We start from the raw sequence: 12,431 nt of genomic DNA on the forward strand, positions 1-12,431 counted from the left end.
TTGAGATGGAGTCTCACTCTGTCACCCAGGCTGAAATACAGTGGCGTGATCTCAGCTCACTGCAACCTCCACCTCCCAGGTTCAAGCAATTTTCCTGCCTCAGCCTCCCGAGTAGCTGGGACTACAGGTGCACACTGCCATGCCCAGCTAATTTTTTTTGGATTTCTGTAGAGACGGGGTTTCACCATGTTGCCCAGGCTGGTCTTGAACTCCTGAGCTCAGGCAATCTGCCCTGCTTGACCTCACAAAGTGCTAGGATTACAGGCGTGAGCCACCATGCCCGGCCAGCTATTTAAGTTTCTAAACTGAAATTAGAGAAGGTGAATAGCCAAGTTTTCCAGTGAAATATCACTATTCTTTTTTCTTCCATTTCTGTAATGATTGCCCCTTTAAAGAACAAGATAGAGTGATGTTAGCAAGACAGCTGACTAAGCCCCTGGCACTCATCCTCCTCACAAAGACAGCCAGAACAACAAACAAATAACTACATTTGGATACACCAACTCCACAACCCTATCCCGGCAACCAGGATCAGCCGGGAATCAGGAAGAATTTTTCCCTGTAGTGAAGAGGTAAGCAAGAATATTCCAACAACCCCCATCAAAACCTTGGACACCTACAGACCTCACCACTGTGGTCTCCTGCAGTCCTCACAAGCATTAAGACCAGCTGGGGGAGCCTCCTGCAGTCCACATATCTGTGATACCCCAAAGAGCCAACAATATGCCCTGCCCTCTGTGGCCCATGAGGCTACTGTACTAGTCATCTTAAAATTGGAAGTATCTGGGGAGCATCCCCAGAACCACCCTAACCTGGTGGGCTAACACCCACAAGCTGAGCAGCAAATAGCTGTGACACCCACTGGGAACTCCATGCTTTGGATAGGAATGTGATCTTGCATGTTAACAACTTCAGCAACACCCCCAGATCTGGAAGGAAACAACAGAGTGACTTCAGGAATCACAATGAGTTTACTCTCATTCTTTAAGCACTGAAGTTACCTTTAAGAAATCTCTGTTCCAGGCCAGGTTATGGTGGCTCAGCCCTGTAATCGCAGCACTTTGGGTGGCCAAAGCAGGAGGATTGCTTGAGTGCAGGAGCTCAAGACCAGCCTGGGCAACACAGTGAGACCCCATTTCTACAAAAAATTAAAAATTCGCCAGTATGGTGGCACATGCCTATGGTCCCAACTACTCGGGAGGCTGAGGTGGGACGATCACTCAAGCCCAGGAGTTTGAGGCTGCAGCGAGTTATGATGGCACCACTTTACTCCAGCCTGGGCAACAGAGTGATACTTTGTCTCAAAAAAAAAAAAAAAAAAAAAAAAAAAAAGAAAGAAAAAGAAAGAAGAAGAAGGGAGGAGGAGGAGGGAGAAGAAGGAGGAAGAAGAAGGGAGAAGGGAGGAGGGAGGAGAAGAGGAAGGAAAAGGGAGGAGAAGAGGAGGAGGGAGAAGGGAGGAGAGGAGGAGGAGGAGGAAGGGAAGAGGAGAGGAGGAGAGAGACCGAAGGTGAAGACAGGGAGGGAGAAGGGAAGAGAAGAGGGGGAGGAAGAAGGGAGGAGGAGAGGAGGAGGGAGGAGGGGAGGAGGAGGGAGAAGGGAGAAGGACAGGAGGAGGGAGGAGGGGAGGAGGAGGGAGAAGGGAAGAGGAGAGGAGGAGGGAGGAGGGAGAAGAGAGGAGGGAGAAGGAGATGAGGAGGGAGAAGGGAAGAGGGTGAAGGGAGTAGATGAGGAGGAGGGAGAAGGTAGGAGACAAGGAGGGAGAAGGGAGGAGGGAGAAGGCAGGAGGAAGAGGAGGAAGGAAAAAAGAAGAGAAGAAGAAAGAGGAGAAGGAAGGAAGGAAGGAAGGAAGGAAGGAAGGGAGGGAGGGAGGGAGGGAGGGAGGGAGGGAGGGAGGGAGGGAATATCTTAGTGCCTTCTTTGTAGTTGTTACCAGAGATTATAAAAGGTCATTTGCCGAAGCTGATTTTCCACACTTCTCTGTCTCACAAGCCTGCATACACATTCATTCCTAAACTCGAAAAAAGTTTACTAACTTTAAACAAATAGAGAAGAAAACTGTGCCATGAGTGCAAAACTACTATGCCACAATAGAAAAGACAAGTGGATCCTACTCAGAATCACTAATAAACACTATGTCATCCTCAATAAAATACTTAACATGTCCATTTTAGTAAACTCTTTCCACAGGTCTTGAAATTTTCTACCTTATTAGCTCATTACATTTAAAGACTCTTCAGTAAAACTAAGTAGTAATAAATTCATCAGTATTCTGAAAGTGATTTTTCAAAGCAGATATTTCTATTAATATCTACTAAGAGAAAGATGTGTTATCGCTCTTGTGCAACAACCGTTTAATATTCATTTGCCATTTCAATTGAAAACCTACAATAATTTCTACGACTATAATTTGGCTATACTATACTATGAAATCTGAATTTGACACTATCTGGAAAGTTAAAATGGAGGAAAAAAATTGTTATTTGTTCTTTTTTTAAAGAAGGTTATATTCATGCTTAGATGCTAGTTTCTCCAAGGATGCTTAGGTTTTATTCTAAATCCCATTAGCTTCCCAAAGTAACTGGTCATCTTCAGTCATTATAATGTCAGCCTGTTGATGTTTTTGCATAATGCCCTTTCCACAAACTGACTAGACTTTCCATTACCATAGTTTTGCATGGTAACATAGAAAAATCACTATTGTCATTTTAATCTGATCTGACAGAAACATTCTCAGCTTAAGAAACTCAAAACTATTATAAACTTAAAATCTTCTTCAATTACTGAATTCACTTTTTAAAAATCAAACAGAAAATTTCTCTTGGTAATGAAGGCTAAAATGACTTAAATGCAAAATGTTTTGTTTTTCTACAATTTCCTCCACCCTCCCAAAAAAAGGTATGAAGAGAATGTAGATAAATGTATGATCTGCCAACCCGAACATATCATTTTAAAATGAACAAATTGTCAAAAACTACATTGACAATTCAGCTATACATCTATTTAAATAATAAGGAGAAAGGTAATTCTGAAACTCCACTGCTTGCAAGGCTGTCCAGCTGAGTCTAAGAACAGAGGAACACCTATAAAGGTGGGATTCAATTCACTGGTCTATCTGCCCAAAACCTGAACTGCTGAAAACAAGTCTTTCATAGTTTTTCTTTATTGTTAATTAGGTAATTTTGTATTGTATTGTGTCTTCTGTAATAGAGAGCAGAATAGGATAAATTAACATGAAAAATGTAGAAATGTCAGAATGATGCCAATTAGTAGAATGGTGGCAGGTTTTTCTAAGATTCAAAAATAATTTATAAGTTGGGTTTTCAAGATTCTACATTCTTTTAAGTGAACGCCTTAATCATTCAGTTTATTTCTTGGGGGACTTAAGATCAGCTTGTCAAAAAGAAATGGTTTGGTTTTTTGGTTGTTTTTTTTTTTTTGTCTTTTTCTTTTTTCAGCCTTTCCAAGATTTCTAGTACCTCATCTTTACCCGAAAGCCTATTTACTGGCAGCCAATTTGCAAACATCAAATTTAAGATTACAGCTTCAGTAAAATGAGAAGAAAGAAATTAAAGTTGACTTCGAGTATTTATGTTGGCATATACCAAGCAGACTACTTAAGAAAAGAATGACACTGTGGGCTCCATTTTGCCATTCCTCATGTTCTGCATGTACTAGTTTTCATATTACTTTAATCAAGAGACAAACATAACGAATTTATCATTTAAAGTATGCAAATTCATTACTCCTTCTTTGTGAAAGCTTGACACCTTGGCTCATGTCATATATTTGCAAACTAAGTATGTATTCCACTAAAAAGTTAAGAAAAAAGAAACCAGAATAACAGCTTTTTAAGTTTATGTTTCATCAAACAAGAAAATAATTAAGCGGGTACTTGCAATATACTACAGCTAGGGTCAATGTTAACATCACTAAAATCTGTAAGTTTTCTTCAAAATGTTAGGGATAATCTTTACTGTGTCATAAAGAATTATCCAAAACTTAACATTATAATTGGCTCCAACAACTAAACCACAAACAAAAGCCTCTTAAATGGTAAGCAATACTGAATTAACTTTTAATGACAACAAAAATAATACTTCTATTACCTACAGAGATAATTCAACAAATACCCAGCAGTAAATATAGTCATTTTCTCTAGAACAATGGAAAATAAAAAGCCCGATAAGAAACATAAAGAAATCATTCAATTTAATAGTCATTATAATTACAAATCAATAAACCAATTTCCCATAAAACCATTCTTTTAAAAAAACATCAGTTTTTCCAATTCCGTTTTCTTTTTTTTTTTTTTTTTTTTTTTTTGAGACAGGATCTTGCTTTGTCATCCAGGCTGGAGTACAGTGGTGCAGTCATGGTCTACTGCAGCCTTGACTTCCTGGGCTCAAGTGATCCTCTTACCACAGTCCCATGAGTATCAGGGACTACAGGTGTGAACCACCATGCCCAGCTAATTTTTTTATTTTTGTCTCACTATATTGCCCAGGCATGTCTTGGACTCCCAGGCTCAAGCAATCCTCCCAGCTCAGTCTCCCAAAGTGCTGGGATTACAGTCATGTGAGCCACTAAGCCAAGCTAATTCATTTTTTGATAATAACATTTCCTTGTTCTTAAAGCTTTTGATAGCTTTATTTTTAAAATGCAATGACAACAGCAGTAAATATTAAAGAGGTGTTAAAAAATTACTTCTTTCTAGTAAAGAGGTGGGGAAAGAAGATGTTTTGGGGTTTTTTTTCCATCACTTTAAAACAAATCTGACCAAGAAATCTGATTAGAGAAAATAATTTTTATCTCTTCTAAACACAAATATATTTTCTATTCAAATAATCCCATATATCCACACATTTAATATAGACAATAATGACGATCTAGCATTTCTGATCACTTAGTATGTTCCAGGAACTCTGCTAAATGCATTATATTATTCCTCACAGTAGTTGCAACTATTTTACATATGGGGGTCTGAGGCACAAAGAGATTAAAATAATTTACTCAGGTCATACAGCTAGTAAATGGACAGAGCTGAGAATCAAACCCAGACAGTCTAGTACCATGTCTGATGTCTTTTTATATATATACTTTTTTTTATTTTATTAAAATTCGGTGCTCTACATGTTCAGAGAAACTTCTCTAGTAGCGAATTATAGAAGTGATTCCTGAAAGTATAGTCTTCCATGTCTGTTTTCTGAATCACTATACAGCAGGTCCTCCAATAAAATTGTTTTCTTTCAACATCAGTTTGTTGTAACAATAATAAAGAAAAAAAAACAATTTCCAGCCATGACCACAGTCTTGTGTCGAGTTTGCATGTTCTCCCCAGGTCTACGTGGGTATTCTCTGGGTACTGTGGTTTCCTTCCACATCCCAAAGCTATGCACATTAGATGAACTGGCGTTGTCTATATGGTCCCAGTCTGAATGAGTGTGGGTGTGTGAGTGTACCCTGCAATGGAATGGCCTCCTGTCCAGGGATGATTCCTGCCTTGTGCCCTGAGCTGCCAGGATAGCTCCAGCCACCCCCAACCCTGAACCAGAATAAGTGGGTTGGAAGATGAATGAATAGATACAAATGATTGCCAGATAAAAATTAGTGGGCCAGGTGTGGTAGCTCACATCTGTAATCCCAGCACTTTGGGAGGGTGAGGTGGGTGGATCACCTGAGGTCAGGAGTTCAAGACCAGCATGACCAACAGGGTGAAACCCCATCTCTACTAAAAATACAAAAATTAGTTGGGCGTGGTGGCATGCACCTGTAGTCCCAACTACTTGGGAGGCTGAGGCAGGAGAATCACTTGAACCCTGCAGGCAGAGGTTGCAGTGAGCCGAGATCATACAACTGCACTCCAGCCTGGGCAGCAGGGTGGGACTCCGTCTCAAAAAAAAAAAAAAAAAAAAAAAAAAAAAACCAGTAAAGTATATGATAATTATACAAAAGCACAATAAATGATGCAGTAAGAAAATGCTCAATGATCTGCCATATTGGTTATTCTTGAACTGCATGATGGTAGGAGATGCTCCTTATAATTTTCACTTTGCAAACACTATTCCTTGATTTAACCCACCACCACTATGACTGCTTTCACTCACTGATTCACTAAAAATTGTGTAAATAATTATATTGTTTTTATTAATCTTTCTTAAATGTATTTACAACCCAAATTTATTTCTTTGTTTAATATTACAAGTGTTTTGGGTCTTTATTTAGAAGTTTGGTGAAGTTTTTGTGACCAGAAATATGCCATAGGAACTTAACTCTTGTTTAAATCAATTAACGTATCATTCACTTAAAGTCACAGTTCCCAAGAATCTATTAACTTAAGTGAGGACTTACACTACATTGTGTATAAAGTATATATTGCATCTAGCATAAGGTCTGACACCCAGTAAGTATTAATAAAAGTGCAACTATTATAATAATATTAATCTCTTCTTTACTTACTCTGTGATAATTCCGGATTTCCTTTCAGATTCATCATCTTTGGAACTGAAGGTCCATACACATCCACATCTAGCAAACCAATGGCCTTGGACTGTAAAAAAATAAATAAAAATATAAAACAAAACAAAAACACTTTACCGTAAGATTGTTCCCACTCTTCTCAAAGGTGAAGCACATAGCAACAGTAATCTGACTACAGAAAATAAAATTGGCAAAATATTACAAATCATAACCTAAACTTCCAAAGCAACAGTGAAGTAAAAGAGCATAAATTGCTTAGGGTCAACACTTTTTATGATTTACTAATATCATCCAGATACCTGACTAAAGAAATCCACCCTATATGCTTTACATATTGTAGTTCAGATCTCCCATATAGTCTCAAGCAGACTAAGACCTTTTTGATCTGAACATGAGTTTGAGAACAAATTACATGCGAACAATTTTAAAATAATGACTTGTGATGGCAAGCAAAACCCCAAAGACACAACATTAACTTTTGGAAAGCCTGTCTAATACACCAAAGAAGACAAAATAAAAAAAGATCATGGAAACAGGGCCATAATAAAGCAAGTGAGAAATTCTGATGCAGATCTGGCATAAATGAGATGGAAGCGCTAACAAAGATACTGGCACACCTAACACAGAGACAACCTCTTATATGCAAGTCACAATTAAATACAAAACGTCTTCTAGAGGATTCAGAAACAACTAAAACTGTTTTCTCTGATGATGCATCCAGCTGCTGAAGGACAGGATACCCTGTCTGGGCTCTTTGCTGGCTATCAATTAATCAGCAGCTTAGCCAAGGAAAGGAAAACAAAATTCACTATTAAAAAATATGTCTCTTTTTTTCTCCTCCCCCTCTCTTCTTTCTCCTTTGATAGATGAAATCAATCTGTTATTGGTTTTGCTCATCTACAAGTAAACAGAACGCTAACACAATATGTCTTAGAGTTATGTTTCATCAAGTCTTACAAGTTTCCTACTACTCTCCTCAAATCCTGCAGAATAAAACTCAACCCTTCAACAAAATTTTTTGAAAAACTGAAGCAATCACTCCTCTTCCATGTTACCTACCTATTTCTAGACAAAAAAAAAAAAACTTTTAAAATTGTTATCTGGTTCCTATGAATATACAAAATAAGGTAAATCTAACATTTGTGTTTCCAACTTTATACTGACTAAAACTGCAGTTTAAATATATATATATATAATATTTCTGTATGACTCAGTGACCTCAGAGGAAAAAAATGGGATTAATATCTGCCTCTGTGAAAATCTCAGCTTTATGTAAAATAAATGAGAAAATACGAAGGATACTTGATTTTTAATAGAATGGTGATATATAAAATTTAAGCTTAATGCATTTAAGTATTAGATTTAAGAAGGGAGGAACAGTCAATAAGAAGTTTGACCAATTTAACTATTTTTTAAACCACAGACAGAAGAATTTAGCTAAATTAAAACAATTAAATTTACTATGGATAACAAGATTTTCAAATGAGGGGACCTAAATCTAGAAATATGGCTAATTGTTACTTCTATTATATAAAGTTCTGCTAATGCTATAACTATCATCCTAGAATTTTATCTCTTTTCTGTATTTTTATGACACCTACAAGAACTAAAAACTACCACTAAATAATAATAAATACCAATAAAAACAAAAGCTATTTTAAGATTCTCTTTCCTTGTTCTCTTATTTATATCAATGCTGATTTTACAATAACATGAAGGGGGTTAGGTCCTAAGTTTCAAATTGATTTTCTAACAATACCTGTCAAGTAAAATAACAGCTTTTTAAGTTTATGTTTACATGAAACAAGAACATAACTAAGTGTTCTAACAAATATAAGATTGCTAGGGTCAATTTTATCATCACTAGGTTTTCAAGTTTCCTTCAAAATGCTAGGAAAGATCTATCATCTATCCTGCTTCTAGAAGAAAACCAAGCTTGCTAAAGATGAACTCTTGGCACAATGGTCAAAAAAAAACTGAAGATCTCCCTTAACATTTGCTCTGGTAAGAGTAGGTTTTACATATGCCTAGATTGCAACCAATATACGTTATGTAAAAATTAAGGAGGGGGAAATTACAAGATTTTCAAGTTCTTCTGATTCCTAGAGAATAGAAATAACAGTAACTGACAATATTCTACATATTAGGTTCTCTACATACTCTAAGAGACTAACCTAAATTTAGTACCAATGCTTGTATATATCAAAAAGGAAACAAAGGGAGGAAAATATAAAGATCAGGGGGAAAAAGAGAAAGAGAGGAAAGAGAAAGAGAGGGGCAAAGGGATTAAGGACTGAGGAAGAACAGGATAAAGGGACATTAGACAGCAAAGTCATATTAAGATGCCGGATAAACTAGGCCTCCACTGCTAGCCCTATGGATAAATCGGAACCTATAAAAACATACCATCTTAAATCACCCAGACACCAAGACTTTCCCTGATTGCATCTCCCCATTGCTTGAATTCCTTCTGGGTGCCAGGCACTTAACTAAGCATTCTATGTACATTTTTTCACTTATCCTCACAGCAACACTGCAAGGTGGTATTATCCATACTCATAATGAGAAAGCCAGAAACTTACATTCAAAATGACCATTTATTCTTTCTTAAAATGAAGTAGAATGGGAAATTAAACATGAAAATGCTAACCTCATAAACCTCCAACAGAACTTTAACAGGATCTAACTCCAAAAACTTAGATATAGAGGACACTTTTTCTTAAAAGGCCCACAGCAAACATTTTAGACGTTCAGGATCATATGATCTCTGTGGTAACCACTCAACATTACCATTGTAGTATCAAGGCAGCCATAAACAATATGTAAATAAATTAACATGGCTGTGTTCCGATAAAACTTCACAAAAACCGGCAGGATTTGGTCCACATGTCATAGTTAGTCAACATTCAATTTAGAGAGTAAAGTTTTTCATAATGAAGCTATTCAATCATCCAACAATGCAATTCTGTTAGCGCCAAGAGCAGGCAGGCCAGTCATCTCTTTCAGCATCAGAGTCAGAGGAGCTATCTCAGTAAAGATTTACTTTCTCATCCTTAATTGGCTAGATTTTAAAAATAAAAAGCACACTTTTCAGACTATTTTACTGGAACTAAATTAGGATGTCTTGCTTAGATTTTATTTATCATGAATAAAATCAGTGCCCATTAACAGAAACACCAAAGCATACATTAATTAAAGCATATTATACTTACAATTGGCACAGCTACTGGAGCAGTACAGTTACCATTGCTATAAAAATAAATTTAAACAGATTTTCAAGTCTAGAATTCAGTAATGTTCAAAAGGTGCCAAATAAACTTCATTTGTTTTTCATAATTTATTCCATTATTTTTAAATAGGTTCCTATTTTAAGTATGTAAATGGTCTTTCACTTTAAACTTCCAGTTTTATACTGTTAGGAAAATAAATGAGCAAGGTAAAAGCCTATAAATAAATGTATGCAGCTGGGTGTCTAACCAGCTAACTTTTATGAATCCTTTCCAACTTACTCCTCCTATAATAATTATATTTAGTCAATAAAGCTCCAATTAGGATTTTCTTCAATTTCAGCCAGATTCAAAGGAATATTCACTACAAAAGCTACCAAATACACAACAGATTAAAAAAATTACTATTAGCAAAAATAACTGTAAACTTACTATTGTAAAGTGTGATTGTCGTCTTTAATGTCACCATAAACTTAACCTAATGTTGGTATCTAACAATATACTCTTTTTCTGACTCTCCTACAGATCTCAAAACCTAGCAGATGACATAAAACAAGATAGATCAAACCCCAAGATAACAATTAGCTTTTTGGATTTGTTTATAATTTATAACACACTCTGGAAGTTGTAAAAGGTGGCAGAATTATTCAAGAGTGATTATACTGTTTTATTACTACTGTATGAAAGCTGCAATTTGAGAGCCTACATGCCCTATTTTTGTGTGTTGGATTTCAAAGACATGAACCACAGTTTTGATACTGCTTTGTTCTTCCAACACAATTTATACTAAATAAGATTGTAAAGCTTCATGACATGTTCCTTTTATCCATGTCTTCTGCTAATAGAACCCATCAAAACAATATCTTAGAACGCACCCACTCGATTATTTCTAAATAAGACCTACCTAAAAGTTGTACTTCCACAGAAGTACCCTGCTAAGACTCCCATGATTCCCTGTATATTATATTCAGTTTAATCTTGGACTGGCAGTTGGTGTTTATTCAATTTAGAAATTATTCAAACCTCTTCTTTCTTCCTTACTGCCTAGCTTTACATCAAGCTGCCAATCATAAGAATTTCAATCTCTTAGTAGAGAAAAATACATGTTTCCAAATTCTATTAGCTAAGATTAAGTAAGAATCTGATTGTCAGAAAAGCTAATGGTTAACAAGGTGATAAGAGAAAAATTTCCTACTGTTTATCAAAGGACTGTCTAAATCTTCAAGTGCAATCAGGAAAAAAGAGAAACAAGAGCAGCATAAAAGAAAAAAAAAATCACCTGGTTCGTTGGAACACAACCTGAGAGGAGCTCAGGAAACGTACAGAAGAATCCCAAATGAAAAGTATTAATAACTGCTCTCAAAAGAGGTACAAAGTAGAAATGGAAGATAAATGACAGATTTCTTTTTGTTTGTTTTTTCAGACAGGGTCTTGCTCTGTCGCCCATTCTAGAGTGCAGTAGGGCTATAGGGGCATTGACCTCCCTGGCTCAAGCAACAATCCTCCCACCCCAATGTCTTGAGTAACTAGAACTACAGGCACCGGCCACCATATCCAGCTAATTTTTTTTTTCATTTTTTGTAGGGACAGGTTTTCACCACGTTGCCCCAGCTGGTCTCAAACTCTGGGGCTCAAGTGATCCTCCTGCCTCGACCTCCCAAAGTGCTGGGATTACAGGTGTAAGCCACCACACCTGGCCAATAATCAATTTCAAATTAAAGACTCTATTTTAGAGTAGGAAGAAACCTAAGAGATCATTTTTAGTCTCCTAATTTTTAGTGATGAAGAAACTAAGTCCCAGAGATAATGTCACTCCTGGGTCTAGGATCCCAAGTCTCTCTCCAATGTATCATGAAGCCTAACCACTAATCAACAACCACCAGCCACTTACCATACCTCTTTCACCTCATCTCCTACTCTCCCCTTTTCTAATCCACTCCATACATACTACCCTCTTGCAGCTTCTTAAACACACAAGGAACACCCCAGATCTAGGAGTTTTGCAGTTGCTATTCCTTCAGTCAGAAATCCTATTCCCCTGAGTATCCACCTGTCTCTTACTTCCTTTACGTCTTGATTTAAACATAACCATATAGTAAGGCATTCACTGGCCACACTATCTAAAATTGCAACACTACACATTTCCTATTCCCCACCCTGCTTTTTCTTTCTTCTTAGTATCTATATTAGTATTCAACATATTATATACAGTTGTTTCTAGGTATCTGCACGGCTTTGGTTCCAGGACACCTCTGCCCCCATACCAAAATCCTCAGAATCCTTTTTTTTTTTTTTGAGACTGAGTCTCGCTCTGTCGCCCAGGCTGGAGTGCAGTGGCGCCATCTCGGCTCACTGCAAGCTCCGCCTCCCGGGTTGACGCCATTCTCCTGCCTCAGTCGGCCGAGTAGCCAGGAGACTACAGGCGCCCGCCACCACGCCTGGTTAATTGTTTTGTATTTTTAGCAGAGATGGGGTTTCACTGTGCACTGTGTTAGCCAGGATAGTCTCGATCTCCTGACCTCATGATCCGCCTGCCTTGGCCTCCCAAAGTGCTGGGATACAGGCGTGAGCCACCACGCCTGGCCAATCTTCAGACTCTTATATAAAATGGCATAGTATTTGCACATAACCTGCGCACATCCTCCCATATATTTTAAATCATCTCTAGATTACTTATAATACCAAATACAATATAAATTTTATGTAAATGGTTATTATACTGTATTT

General features: G+C 37.2%; 1 protein-coding gene across 9 annotated transcripts in view; it reads right to left on the minus strand.

Moving 5' to 3' along the window:
* NUBPL (NUBP iron-sulfur cluster assembly factor, mitochondrial) overlaps window positions 1-12,431 on the minus strand; it is a 310,030-nt gene that overhangs the window by 256,916 nt on the left and 40,683 nt on the right. For 8 of the 9 annotated variants that reach the window (XR_007727517.1, XR_007727515.1, XR_007727518.1 and 5 more), the window contains one exon: window positions 6,457-6,547. Coding sequence is in view for 4 of the 9 variants with exons in the window: in XM_050798332.1 (XP_050654289.1) it covers window positions 6,457-6,547 (91 nt within the window). In the remaining 5 variants the exon portion in view is untranslated. Of the gene's footprint in view, window positions 1-6,456; window positions 6,548-12,431 lie in introns of those variants that run through there. The other variant, XM_050798335.1, reaches the window with a different exon arrangement.

This window comes from Macaca thibetana, chromosome 7 (assembly GCF_024542745.1).
Source record: "Macaca thibetana thibetana isolate TM-01 chromosome 7, ASM2454274v1, whole genome shotgun sequence".
Lineage (NCBI taxonomy): Eukaryota > Metazoa > Chordata > Mammalia > Primates > Cercopithecidae > Macaca > Macaca thibetana.